Source organism: Nelumbo lutea, chromosome 1 (genome assembly GCF_056320005.1).
Source record: "Nelumbo lutea isolate HS-2025 chromosome 1, American lotus-T2T, whole genome shotgun sequence".
In the NCBI taxonomy this organism is placed as follows: domain Eukaryota; kingdom Viridiplantae; phylum Streptophyta; class Magnoliopsida; order Proteales; family Nelumbonaceae; genus Nelumbo; species Nelumbo lutea.
In genome coordinates this window covers 92,734,990-92,749,651 of record NC_142684.1, presented here as the reverse complement: position 1 = coordinate 92,749,651, position 14,662 = coordinate 92,734,990, and the positions used below count along the sequence as shown (strand labels likewise).

Here is a 14,662-nt window from a genome sequence, read left to right as displayed (position 1 = left end):
ATCATGGGTTCACATGTTTAGCCCACATGGTTGAACTACTTACTTTCTTGATAAAAGAACTTGCTTCATTTCTGAACTGGTTTTGAAAAATGGTTTTATATATTTTTAAAATTATTGTTCATAGATTTAATTAATATAGTATAATTTTTTGTATTTAATTATAACACCATGGATTCACTTGTTTGACTCAAAATGGTTGAACCATTCACTTTCCATATAAGAAATTTGATTTAATTTTAAAATCACTTTTTAAAAATATCGAGACCAAATTCAAAAAAGAATATTTTAATCAAGATAAAGTTCATAAGCCATAAAATTAAATGACCTTAATTTTTCCTCTTTTGAAATAGAAAGATGCTTATTTGTGTATAAGAATGACGTAAAGTGGCTTATCTCAAATTGATTAAATAATTTAAATCAGTGACATCATACATATATTCTTTTTGTTTCAATGGGTCAGCTCTAGTAAATAAATCTAAGTCGATCAAACCGATTATGTTGATTCTGGTAAAGTGATTTGTGTCCCACTTAATAGTGGGTGGACATCAGTGTTTTCTGTTTGGAATCAATTAAGACCGGATCGTTTATTGTCAACAATAATATCATGATTATTATCGATTTGAAACTGGTTTTGGTTATTCCAAACTGACTAGATCTGAAGCGATTATATATTCATATATACTAATTAATATATTTTACTTATTTTGTTATTTTGCATGTGATATAAGTATTTTGTATATCTAACATTGTAATTTTAGGCAGGTTTAAAACTTAAAAAATCCTCCGGTTTGTCAAATTTACTGATAATAGGTTATTGAATATTTTTTCTTCGGTCTTAAGTATTAATAGGGGTTCTTTGTTTAATCAGGGACAATCGGGTCCAAATGGTTCGGTACCGGTTTTGAAATAATAGAACTGATTATGATATGGTATTATGGATTTTAACAATCAGTTCGGAGCGATTCTACCCTGCGCCTAACCAAATCCGGACCATTGACAGCCCCAAAATCGCTTGCGTTGGCACATAATCTACTGGTCCTTATCCTTTCGGTTCAATCAAACTGTTTTGGACATGACAATATTGCTCAATTCATCAGTGGTGGGCCGGTGGCTTAGCGTGGCCACGAGTCAAGTTTCTCACGAACTATTCTAACTTTGGCTTGGTTTAAAGCAAACTTCGAGTCGAATTCAAGTTCAATGAAACTCTTAGTTCGTGAGTTTTACGAACCTAATATTTTATATATAAATATATATAATAAATATTTTTATTCTTAATTTATAATAGTAAATAATAATTATAGTTCTTATTTTTATATGTAAAATAAAAAATATTTTTATATATACAGTTTTTATTTAAAAAAAAAAAAAAGTTTACAGTTGAATTTGGGCCGAGACGAATTCAAACTTACAAGCTTTGGACTGAACCAAATTTGAACTCAAATCTCTAGTTCGATTCAAGCTTGAACTCACAATTTTAGTGAGCCGAGCTCAAATAACCCAATATTCGGTTCGATTCTGGCTCTAATCCACCCCCGATTTCAGCCATGTTATCGGCGTAAATATTCTGGATTTAAATTCTCACACAATTCTTGACGAAGCATCGTATCCACGGCGCCGCCGGGCGGTGGGAAGCGTTAGAATGCATTAGGTGGTCGTCATTGATGGCGTCAGTCGGCATTCAATGGGTGTCACCAAAGAAAATAGCACAGGGCCCGTTTGACTGTTTGAGAGTTGAGAGTTGAGAGTGAGGACCACCTTGGCGCTGCCCATGTTTGACAGCCTGCGCTATTCATAATCCATACTCCAGATCGGATTCAGCAAAATTCAGTCTGATCTAATTACAGAAAATTCATATCTGAATTAGATTCGAAATTTAATTGGATTTTATTTTAATTTTAAAATATAAAAATACAAAAAATAATTATTTTTCAAATTTTATATATAATACGTTAATGTAAATTATAAATATAACATACTGAATTTATTATATATTCATTATAATATAATATATAAAAATATATTTCTTATAATTTAAATATAAATATATAAATTTTATACATTAAAATTAATAAACATTATAATATAATTGAATTCAGAATTTGATTAAATTAAGTCAAATCAAATCTAATTTAATCTAAATATTAATCGGATACAAATTACAAAATCAGAATAACCCTATCTTCTACTCTACTATTGCATAGAGTTTGTATAAATTATAGATTAACTATCATGCCGAGAGAATTTTGATGGGCATATAAACTGTCAAACGCAGACAGGCAAATTATTTTCCGTTTGGCTCAGTTTTGAAAGAATACAAATACAAATACAAATATTACAGTGTAAATATATACAAAGTAATACAAAATACATAGTTTTGTATCTACATATTTATATCTATACTCCTTCCAAACTAAGCCTTGGAAGAAGTATAAATGTAAATATGTGCAATGTAAATACATACAAAATAATACAAAATACATAGTTTTGCACTCTACATATTTGAATTTATACTCCTTCCTAACTCAGCCTTAGGGAACAAATTAAGGGGTTAAGCCTAGGAACATATTTGTATTAGATCTATTCATCAATTGATCAAATTCAAAAAATTACTTGGTTCGATCTGCTTATTACTATATATAAATGCAAAATATCATTTCTAGTAGTAATGTTTGGTGAAAACCCAAAATAGCTATTATCTTTGAGTTAAAAAATGTGGGTTTTCGTTATTGCTGTTTTTTAGTGTCTTTTTGTAAGGGCTGAGGTGAACTTTTTAGTTAAGCTGTTTCAACCGCGTTGACGGAATGGGATATGTTCCTCACATATGAACACCTGACAGGCATATTCACTATGCATTGGGTACATTTCCTGTAAATAATAATTTATAAGTATGGAAGATGTTGAGAATGCATAGAAGGATATGCATATGAGGTGCCCTGTACGAGAAACAGATCCGGTCTCCGCTTTGACGCTTTTCAGATAAGCCATTCCAAAAGCTTAAGTGGACAATTTAAAATTTTGACCGATTAATGATCAATTTGGGCTCTTCACATTTTTCACAAGTATATCTTGGAGACTGTCCGTGTGGATCTCACCTCACAAACTATTCTGTTTGGCATTTAGCATGACACATCAACTCAATCCAATCAGTTCCCTGTTTGTTTTTTTAATTGAAAGAAAACTGAGTGCAATTAATCTTTTACCCCACACCTATGGTAACATGTCATGCCCCAAAACATTGCTAACAGCCAAAGTTTTTACTTTTATTGGGCTTGTCTTAAGGTGTAAGAGACGCCTGTCACCGACAGAATAAGAGTGTTAGAAGGAAATCCTAATCCGCTCCCCAAAGAGCTCTTAACACCAACCTCACAGTAGCACGTCTCAATTGCACATTGGGGCATTTGTACATTGTTTTTTGTGGGGAAATGTTTCTGACTCCGGATCTCCTGTCCACAAAAATTCTGCCCACACCTATCAACAATATACTACCCCCTGTGAATTGAGAATATCTCCTCCTGTATAATATTATGCAGAGGATGAGATGTTCTTCATGTGTGGCTGTGATAAACATGAGCAAAGTTCTCGTGGACAAGAATCTGGATTCGGTGTTTCTAATGCATGGGGGAATGTATTGTGAGGTTGGTATGAGGAGCTCTATGTAAGTATCAAAGGGAAGAGATCAAAGCCATTGTAAAGAATGACAATGGAAGGGTTTAGGATGAGGATCATATTTCTCATCCCAGACCTTGATTTTGAAATAAATCTTCTATGGGGACCTGAATCCCTAATTTTAAAAAAATAAATTTATTTAAATTAATAGAAATTTTTAGAATATAAATAATATATTGTATGTATGTATATATTCAAGGTTGGAGCAAATCAAGGACTTCACTCCCACCTTCGACCTTGTTGGGTTGAAGAGGCTAGATAGCCACACTTGGCGGGGATGGAAAAATTGCAGAGATCATATTGGCTTCCCACAAAGTGTACATATGCACATCTCAGCGTGCATTGGGAACATCTCTTGTACTTATCATGGGGAGATGTTCTCAATACACACGTAGGAGGTGTGACACCCTCTATGGGCGCCAATCTAAATTGCCATCCCTAACCATTGTATGGAATCTGTTGTTGCTCCTTAGTCCTCACACAACATTCCTCATATTGACTTTGCAACATGTCCTGGCCACACATCGGGAGCATCTCTTCTACTTGTATTTATTATTCATGGGGAGATGTTCCCAATACATGGAAGGATGTGGCTATGTAGTTAGTGTGAGGAGCATATCCCAATTCCATTGTATGTATTGTAAGAAATGGAGCCATTTGTTGGTAGGGGTGGATTTGAGCTAAGCCAAGCCAAATATCTAGTTATTCAAGCTCAAATCGCCAATACACTATAGGACTCGAGCTCGATTTGAGCTAGAGACTTGAAATTAAATTCAATTCGAGTCAAAAGCTCATAAGTTCGAGCTTGGCTCGGCTCAAGGTCAAATATGAGACAAATATTTTATAAAAGTTAAAAATTGTACATATAGTTTTTTTATTTAACATATAAAAAATATTACATATATAACACACTCTCTCTCTCTCTTTATATATATATATATTTATATATATTAACTCGGTTCGTGGCCGAGTTGAGATCTTCTGCCAACAAAACAAACATGATCTAACAGAGTCCGGATCTGCTCCTCACATCCTAGCGCCTCAAAACGTCCTCACAAAACGTGAGGATACCATGCGTCCCCAGACCCATACGCGAGTGGAGGAGCCTAATAGTGGTTAGGCCTTCATTCTGTTAGTCCCCCTCCCCCCCTCCCTCCCCCCAACTCTACCCAAGCCTTATTCGACACTTTCTAGTTTTTTGTTCAATTCCCACTTAAAGCCCTTACCTCTCCTCTTTTCTCTCCGGCAACAAAAGAATAAAACCCTAATGCTCTCCACCGGTTGTAGTGTTTTCTGTGGCGGCTGGTGATTTCACCGGTGAAAATAGATTCCAGCGACAATACCCTACGGTCATCGATAAAATGAGACTCCAATAATTCTACTTATTTCTCTGTTCTTGCCCAGACTCTCATCCCTATGCAACTACAACATTAGTCCATTCAGCATCTACGCCTATGCTGAATTCAACAACCTACAACTCTCGTTCTTGTCGAGATAACGGTTCTCATATGAAAATAGAACCTCTAGAAGAATTAAATGTGAATCCTCAACCTCTTACTCGAGGAAATTCCGTGTTAGCAGACCAGACAGTTGTTTCTTTCAACCAAAGCGACTACCTCTGCATTTGGGACAACAGGAGTTAATAATCAGGGACTGTCAAAGCCCAAAGGGGCAGCAAGCATGTCTATTATTTGAAGCAACGCGAAAGGTTAGCTAATGGAAATGCTGACCATGCAAAAGCACCTTTCCATATGGATGACAAAATAGCTAGAGTAAAGTCTTCAGATCAGGTTTCTAATATACAATCACATGATCCATCAACCAAAAACTCATCCTCAAATATGAAATAGGAGTCCTCTAAATTAGAAAAACCAGAGAAGGCTATAAGTGGTAAGGGGACATCTTGCACTCGTAAAAAGAAATTATGATCTTGACTTATTCTTTAAAATTAATGGGAATCTCTACTAGAAGCCTGGAAAGATTGAGAGTGGAGGAAGCAATGAGGTTTACAAGGTCATCTCATACAATTTTACAATCTATGCCCTTAAAAGGATCAAACTTAAAGGTCATGATTATTCTATTGCATATGAATCTTTTTCAAGAGATTCAATATCTGAAGAAGCCAAAGGGAAAGAACAACATCATACAACTTATTGACTATGACGTACAAAACTTCTAATCATACATTGTGCCTCTCAATTAAGTCTCAGGTTAATGCTGCACGAGTCATGAATAACAGATATACATTAGAGAAGATTTTGTTGTTGAGCCCCTTCTAGCTTGTCATCAAACTAATAGAAAATAACCCAAGAAAAAGCTGATAACCCAAGAGCAGTTGTTCATGATTCATGAACTAGTAATTATGCAACACTAAGAAGATGAACAAAGGCTTAGTAGTTGTTCATGAACTAGTAAAAAAATACAATCTATAAGCAAATTAATTGTTCATAACATAAAAAATGGTCAGTCCAATAAGAATTCGAATTGTTTGAAAGGAAAAGAAAAATGAAATGGAAAAAATCATGCACTTGGTAATGGTCACCGGTGCTATAACCTACATGTGAAAAAAATAAGAAACCCCAACAGAGGAAGCCCTTGTACTATTGTCGGAATCTATTCTGGACGGTGAGATTGCTGGCTGTTGGGGAGAGCACAACCAGTGGAGGGCGCTAGGGTTTCATTGTTTCATTGCCAAAGAGAAAAGAGGAGAGGCAGGGGATTTGAGCATGACTCTCTCTCTCTCTCTATATCTATCTATCTATCTATATCTCAGCACCACTCTTCTTTCTCCCCCACCCCTTTCCTAACTTCTCAGAATTTTGAATTTTCTATTTTTTTAATCCATGTAATATCACTTAAACCAATAAAATGAATTTGTAGTGACATGTTTTGCAAGAGGCATTTGGGCTTCCAATGCATCTCCCGCCACATTCTTTTCAGGTGTGTTTTAGAATATGTTTTCTATTTTTCTAGGGGGTTAAATCATATTTTTTGAAAGTAAACTCTATATCGTTCTTTAATTTTTTATCGCTCTGTACTGTGTTCACAGAAAGTAAACTTTGTGATAATGCTGGAGATAAATCCTATTTTGATAGTTTCAGTACGTTGGAAATAAAGTTTTGAAGAGGTTTAAATCCAATTCCCTTGATAGCTTGCACTATGATGCATAGGTCAAGCTGAGTCCTAGTCATGGCTGTTCTCGAGTAATTTGTATTGAGAGAGGAGATTTGTGAAAGGGAAAACTTGGTTTGGCAAAGGAAGTTGGTAGTACCTATCTAATGACGACGAAGCCTAGACTTTTGAATTCGAAACAAACTTGACTGAATCAAAGAGGAGCAGGGGAGCTTGAATGAGAGTTACAGGAAGAGCTGAGCTGGACTGGAAAAGTCTCTCCTGAAGATGAGAAGGAATCCCGAAAGGTTTTTACAACCTAGAAGATTTACAGTCAATAGAAGGTCTGCGACTCTCTACGTATTTAAGTATAGGAGAATAGATGGGGTCGGTTCATCAAGTCAATGCATTCTGGAGGAGGAGAAAAGCTCCAGTTGGGCAATCTTCCAGGAGGCCTTAGCCGTTCTTGATCTAAGATTGGAAGAGAAAATCCTTTCGAATCCAAACGAACAGGATCCGCATTGTCAAATCTTTTATGACCTTTGATTGGTGGCTGGTGCAATGGAAATGCGCATGAACCGAACTCTGGGTGAGGATGGTAACTATTGAGGTTCGGATTTCGGGTATTCCAACCCACACCCGTTTCGGTATCCAATCTTTTCCCATTTTGTAGTTTCGTTAAATAAAACCGATTCCGATTTTGGGTCACTTAAATGAAGTTCATCTCAAATAATTTCCATTATTTAATTATTTTCAAAAAATAGTAATGGAAAAATATGTAATAATAAAAATATTACGTATTGATTACAATAATATAATTATTAAATTAATATAATTTCCATTTTCAATATTTACAAAAGCTTCGATTGGGCAATCTTCTAGGAGGCCTTAACCATTCTTGATCTAAGATTGGAAGAAAAAATCTTTTCGAATCCAAACGAACAGTAATATAATCCACAGTATTTATTTTTAAGTTGAGATTTAATTATTTTTAAACTGTAATTACCAGAAAATTACAATAATTAGTTTTAGTCAAGAAATTACCAATATATTTTTGAAAATATGATAATTTCCAAAAATTGATGTATTTTAAATAAATATAGTAATATAATGATTACAGTATTTATTGAAAAACAGTATTATTAATTAATAGTATTTTTCATAATTACAGTATTTTTAATAATTAACAGTAATTATTTTTAAAATGTAACTAAATAATTATTTTTCAACTATATTTAATGGTAATTAAAATTTTCAATAAATATATTAATTTAATAATTACAGAATTGTTAATAATTTAGTAATTTAATAATTACAGTATTAAATGAAATGCAGTATTAAATGTAATTTAGTGATATAATTTAGCATAAATAGCATTAGTGATGTAATTAATACTGTCTTTTTTAAATACTGTTAATCTTTCAAAATAATGAAAGTCTAATTAAATGTAATTTTATGCTATTATGCTATAAGTAATGTAAAATACATTAGTGATGTCTATTATTGTATAAATAGCATAAATAACATAAGATTACAAGATATAAATGATTTTTAAATTGTAATTAACAGTAATTATTAGTTAAGCTATAAATAGCATAAACTTACATTTAATTACCAGAAAATTACATTTAACATTAATTAACAGTAATATAATTCACATTATTTATTTTTAATCTATAACTAAATTATTTTCAAATTATAATTATCAGAAAATTACATTTAATTAGTTTTAGCCAAGAAATTACCAATATATTTCTGAAAATATGATAATTTCAAGAAATTAATGTAGTTGAAATAAATACAGTAATTTAATAATTACAATATTTATTGAAAAACAGTATGATTAATTAATAGTATTTTTTTTCATAATTATAGTATTTTTAACAATTAAAACTATTGTTTAATTAACATCATTAATTACAACATTTATTTATTAACATTTTGTGTTTAAAATGATTGGTTTATTTATTTGAAAATGGTGTAGATAATTTTTGTTTTTGTTGTTGCCATCTATTTGAAAATGTTTGCTTTATTTATGTGATTGATTAGATATTTTGTGTTTTTTTGATGTTACCATCTATTTGAAAATGTTTGGAATATTTATGTTATTTATGTGTCTGATGTATAATTAAATTTTATTTTGCTAATTTCAATTTGTTGTTGCAATTTTATATCCATAAAACAAAATAGTAATAATAATAATAATAATATAAAAATAAAGTATTTCATTTAATTAATAACCACTAATTAATGTAAAATGTAATTTAATTACTGTTAATTAATGTTAAATTACTGTTAACTACATACAGTATTTCATTTAATTAATAAATTCAGTATATATTTAATTGATTACAGTATGTTTTTAATTGCAGTATAATATTAATATGTGATTATAATACAGTATTATAACAATATAATATTAATTAATTAACATTATTAATTACAGTATTTATAATTGTGTTATTTTTCATAATTTTTATTAATTAAACAGTATTTAAAAAATACAGTATTAGTAAATTAATATTATTAATTACAGTATTTAATAGGAAGTATTTATAAGTACATTATTTCACTTTTTTTATCAAATCTCGTGCATGGCACTGGTCCCCGCTAATAAAATAAAAAATTAGAAAGTTTCGAATAAAACTTGGGGTGGGGGCCTAACGGAAACGGAGGCTAACGACCGTTAGGCTATTCCCCCGTTTATAGAATTTATATGGCATATGGACACGTGGCGACTTTACGTTTTATAAAAATGTTTTGTGGCTCTGGCTGTGGGGAGCAGATCCGTACTCGATCTAACACCGTAAAAAGTAGAACCCGCCATATATCAGATGTGCGGTGTGAGATGTTGGTAGAGGGTTGGAAAGGTGTTTTGTTGGCCACCCCTTTGTCGGCAAGACAAATACAAAATGTGATACAGAGGCTGACAATAAAATGTTACGTGTAAACATCTTCATCCGGCCAATTGATACGTGTAAACTCAAGACTGGGATCCATCCATCCACAAAACCAGCCAATTGTAAATTAAAACCAGGAATCAATTGGTCAACATCTGCATCCAGGATTCAGGAATAGGATTCCTTCTGGCGAAGTGGTGTGATTGAGACGCGTAAACTCTTTAGGGAGGACTTATGAGGTCAGTAAATCAGACGGCTCTGTCACACTAGTTGATTATTAGACATCATCTACTTCCGCAGTTCCACCTGACAAGCATTGTCTCGTACGAGAGTACTTAAATATGTATTGTATTGGCCTATTGGGTGTATTAAGTGTATTAAGTCTGACGCGGAAGATCTTCTCCCTTAAGAGTCTACGGTCACCTGATCAAGGTCATAATCTCTCCAGCATCTTGAACAGTTAGGATTCTCAATGGTCAAAACATACGGAGAAGATCTTCCCATATCCTTGACTTTCTTCTCTCCTTTTGGAATATCGAGAGGTATGTTTTCCTCCCTCTCTAAAAGTATAAAACCACTGCACAAAACCATGGTCCAGAGAAATTAGAATGGATGGGTTCATGGCCGCTGTATTTACATTTACAGCGGAGGCTTGGAGCTAGGCCAAGGCAGTTTCTCCTCCTCGGGTCCTGATATAAATACATCTGCCATGGAGCCCCATCTCACACCACCACCAATTCAAAGCGTTCGAAAATCCAACCAAGGAAGACTCTTTCAGGGTGATACAAGAAGAAAAATACAAGAATGTCGAGCATTGCCGGCCAGGTTATTCGCTGCAAAGGTAATACAACAACTCGTCAGTCTCTCTGTTTCTTCTGGATCCGTTGTTTTTGAATGTTGGGTTGATTCTTAAGCTCTTATTGTTTATTGGGTTTGTAGTTTCTACTCTTTTAATCCGTCCGCTTTCCTCTTGTCTAATGGGATTTTAAAGAAACTGTACCTGTTTCTGTTTATTCGCTTTCCTCTTCTCTCATTTTTCCGTGTCTCTCAGCCGCCGTAGCATGGGAAGCTGGGAAGCCTTTAGTGATTGAAGAAGTGGAGGTGGCACCTCCACAGAAAAATGAGGTTCGGGTGAAGATCCTCTACACCTCTCTCTGCCATACCGATGTTTACTTCTGGGAAGCCAAGGTAACTACTTTCAAGCAGTATGCTCATTTCTTCTGGTTGCTTCGTCAAGTCCTTTGATCAAATTGAAATGGGTGTCTGTTTCAAATTTTTGCAGGGACAAAATCCTCTGTTTCCTCGGATCTATGGCCATGAGGCAGGAGGGTATGTTCATTTTTACTTTTTGTTAAATAGGATTAAATCACATATAATCACTTATCGATGGTTGTTCTTGCTGATTGAAGTAAATGTAATGAGTTATTAAGGGTAGAAAGGACTGTTTTGGCTTCTAACTTAGTGCTTCGTTTATTCTTGTGGGCATATAGGATAGTTGAGAGTGTCGGAGAGGGTGTGACAGATCTTGCACCAGGAGATCATGTCCTCCCTGTTTTCACCGGGGAATGCAAAGAATGTGCTCACTGCCAGTCCGAGGAGAGCAACATGTGCAGCCTCCTTAGAATCAACACTGACAGGGGTGTGATGCTTAACGATGGTCAGTCCAGGTTCTCCATCAATGGCAAGCCTATTTACCATTTTGTTGGCACCTCCACCTTCAGCGAATATACTGTTATTCATGTTGGTTGCCTTGCCAAGATTAATCCTTTGGCCCCTCTAGACAAAGTTTGCGTCCTCAGCTGTGGTATCTCCACAGGTGAGATATCTATTCAATCCCAATTTATATATTTAACCTTGAATTTTCTATTTCTTTATCTAACAAACTTGGGTTTTCTCTTGAAGGTCTTGGTGCCACCTTGAATGTTGCAAAACCTCCAAAGGGTTCAACAGTGGCTGTCTTTGGATTGGGAGCTGTTGGGCTTGCTGTGAGTTTCTATCTCTTCTCTTGTCACATAGATTATTGTCCTTGTTTGTTTTCCCTTTCCAATCTCCTTTACTGGAAAATTGAATTGTATTTTGCAATGTGAATAGGCTGCAGAAGGGGCTAGAATAGCTGGGGCATCCAGAATCATTGGAGTTGATTTGAACCCAAAGAGGTTTGAAGAAGGTAAATGATCCAGTTCTATAAAGTATAATCTTATTTGGCCTCTAGAGTTGAATAACTTAATTTACAAATGAAGATATTGATTAAAAAAAAATACAAATGAATATGAACAAGCAAGTGAATTTTCTTCTGTTTCGTCTTGACAGCCAAGAAGTTTGGCTGTACCGAGTTTGTGAACCCAATGGACCATGAGAAACCAGTTCAAGAGGTTTGTTTCTGAAACGTATGTTTACCATATTGTGAAACTTTACAAATCTGCATTTATCTAGCAAATAAGCTGAATGTTCTTGTGCTGCTTCATTTAGGTGCTTGCTGAAATGACTGATGGAGGAGTTGACCGGAGTGTTGAATGTACCGGAAACATTAATGCCATGATCTCAGCCTTTGAATGTGTTCATGATGTAACTTTCAATCCTCTCCCTGAATCTTCTAGCTTCACCACAATTCTTTTTCCTCTGTAATGACTAAACCTGAGAACCAAGCTCTCTTAATGCATGTGTTGAATTTCAATTTAATTTTTTTTTCAGGGTTGGGGTGTTGCTGTTCTTGTGGGTGTACCTCATAAAGATGCTACATTCAAGACCCACCCCATGAATTTATTGAATGAAAGAACTCTCAAGGGTACATTCTTTGGCAACTACAAACCGCGATCTGATCTTCCCTCTGTTGTAGAAAAATACATGAACAAGGTAAGCTTGGCCAACTTCATTAGCCTCTAGTAAATCTTGTAATTAGTTCATAGATGTGGGCATAAAACTTGAATGTAGAAATTGACTTGGAACTTGGTCTTCAATGGACAGGAGCTTGAGGTGGAGAAGTTCATCACTCATCAAGTCCCTTTCTCGGAGATAAACAAGGCTTTTGATTACATGCTGAAAGGCGAAGGTCTCCGATGCATCATCCGAATGGATGGTTAAACTGAATGGATGTCTGCATTTCAATCAACTTCCAAGTCCAAGTGAAAAACAAAACAGATATTGATTATTGGGAGTTTTCTGGTAGATGTTTATGCCGTATTTGTGAACAAAGAGTCAGGGTTGTTACTTTCTTCATTTTGCTGAATGGATGTCTACATTTCAATCAACTTCAAGTCCAAGTGAAAAACAAAACAGATATTGATTATTGGGAGTTTTCTGCTAGATGTTTATGCCCCGTATTTGTGAACAAAGAGTCATGGTTGTTACTTTCTTCATTTTGCTGAATGGATGTCTGCATTTCAATCAACTTCAAGTCCAAGTGAAAAACAAAACAGATATTGATTATTGGGAGTTTTCTGCTAGATGTTTATGCCGTATTTGTGAACAAAGAGTCATGGTTGTTACTTTCTTCATTTTGCTGAATGGATGTCTACATTTCAATCAACTTCAAGTCCAAGTGAAAAACAAAACAGATATTGATTATTGGGAGTTTTCTGCTAGATGTTTATGCCCCGTATTTGTGAACAAAGAGTCATGGTTGTTACTTTCTTCATTTTGCTGAATGGATGTCTGCATTTCAATCAACTTCAAGTCCAAGTGAAAAACAAAACAGATATTGATTATTGGGAGTTTTCTGCTAGATGTTTATGCCGTATTTGTGAACAAAGAGTCATGGTTGTTACTTTCTTTATTTTGTTCTTGTTATCTCAAGTTTGTATTCGATAGTAAATGTAAAATGTAACGTTTGGTATTGAATTACTGAATATTAAATCTTCAGTTTTTGACTTTTTGTTCAATCTGGTTGAAAGTGATGAGAGTGCAAAGCCAAATCTCAATCAGTCCCACCGAAACCGAATTTGGAGAATAGAGAATTTCTAGCTTCAAATCTCTGTCTAAGCCGATGTCCTTGTAACATAATAATAAAGTTTGAAGGATCCTACCAACAAGAAACTTCCTTGGTCAAGATTCAACACTTCAAATTACTTTCTTTCACCAGTTAAATCCAAACTTAGTTACAATAATAAAATTTTCAAAATAGATTAGGGACGCTAACCTGATCTGAAGTCAGTCCGGATTTCCTACTAACTTCCCTCTACTCCCCTCTCTACTAACCCATTAAAATTATTCCAGCTGTCACCAAGTCGTATCTAGTGTAACCATTGACTAATGCCTTAATTAATCCTTCTGTTAGATAGCATTAATTAAATATTTTTAAAAATAAAAATATAATAATTTTTGGTGGTCTATAATTAGGGGTGCTCACGGTTCTGGTAATTGAAACGTGGGCTCTTTTCTGAACCGAACTGATGGTACCGGTTTCTAGAAAACCGGTAATAAGAATCGATCCAAATAGCCGATTGACCGATTTGGTTCATCGGTTTTTCCGTTTTTTTTTATTTTGTAATGTTTATTATAAAAAAAATGTATATATAATAAAAAATTATAAATATATATATATATATATTCCGTTTTTTTTATTTTGTAATGTTTATTATAAAAAATATATATAAATATATAATAAAAAATTATATATATATATATATATATATATATATATATATATATATATATTTTGCATTTGGAAATGATGCAAATAAAATGGGGTTAGCTTTGCATCCACAAATTTACCTTTTTACCAAATAGACTTTGCAAATTTACTATGCATTATTCTGTCATTTGTCAATGCATAAATATAATGTTGCCAAACATAGGCAAAAGTGAACCAAAGTGTAAATTTACCTGAACTGGGATTTATGCTCCATTTACATAATTTCCAAACACAGAATTAGGCTCAATTTAGAAAGATTACAAATACAAGTATGTAGAGTGCAAAACTATGTACTTTGTATTAATTTGTATATATTTGTACTATATATATTTGTATTTGTACTCTTCAAAATTAG

General features: G+C 33.8%; 1 protein-coding gene across 1 annotated transcript; it reads left to right on the top strand.

Moving 5' to 3' along the window:
• The first annotated feature begins 10,181 nt into the window (after positions 1–10,181).
• LOC148876149 (alcohol dehydrogenase 1-like) lies at positions 10,182–13,203 on the top strand. Its single transcript, XM_088966231.1, has 10 exons — positions 10,182–10,518; positions 10,729–10,865; positions 10,960–11,006; positions 11,168–11,493; positions 11,580–11,662; positions 11,769–11,844; positions 11,988–12,049; positions 12,147–12,242; positions 12,369–12,530; positions 12,642–13,203. Exons 1-10 carry the CDS (start codon positions 10,482–10,484, stop codon positions 12,756–12,758), a joined length of 1,143 nt encoding a protein of 380 aa, XP_088822357.1. The 5' UTR covers positions 10,182–10,481; the 3' UTR covers positions 12,759–13,203.
• Positions 13,204–14,662: the final 1,459 nt, after the last annotated feature.

What these genes read in the sequence shown, in the direction of transcription:
- LOC148876149 (XM_088966231.1), top strand. Translation starts at nt 10,482, where the DNA reads ATGTCGAGCATTGCCGGCCAGGTTATTCGCTGCAAAG. An exon ending in TGGGAGCTGTTGGGCTTGCT is followed by an intron (nt 11,663 to 11,768) that starts GTGAGTTTCTAT and finishes CAATGTGAATAG; the next exon opens with GCTGCAGAAGGGGCTAGAAT. An exon ending in ATGAGAAACCAGTTCAAGAG is followed by an intron (nt 12,050 to 12,146) that starts GTTTGTTTCTGA and finishes TGCTTCATTTAG; the next exon opens with GTGCTTGCTGAAATGACTGA.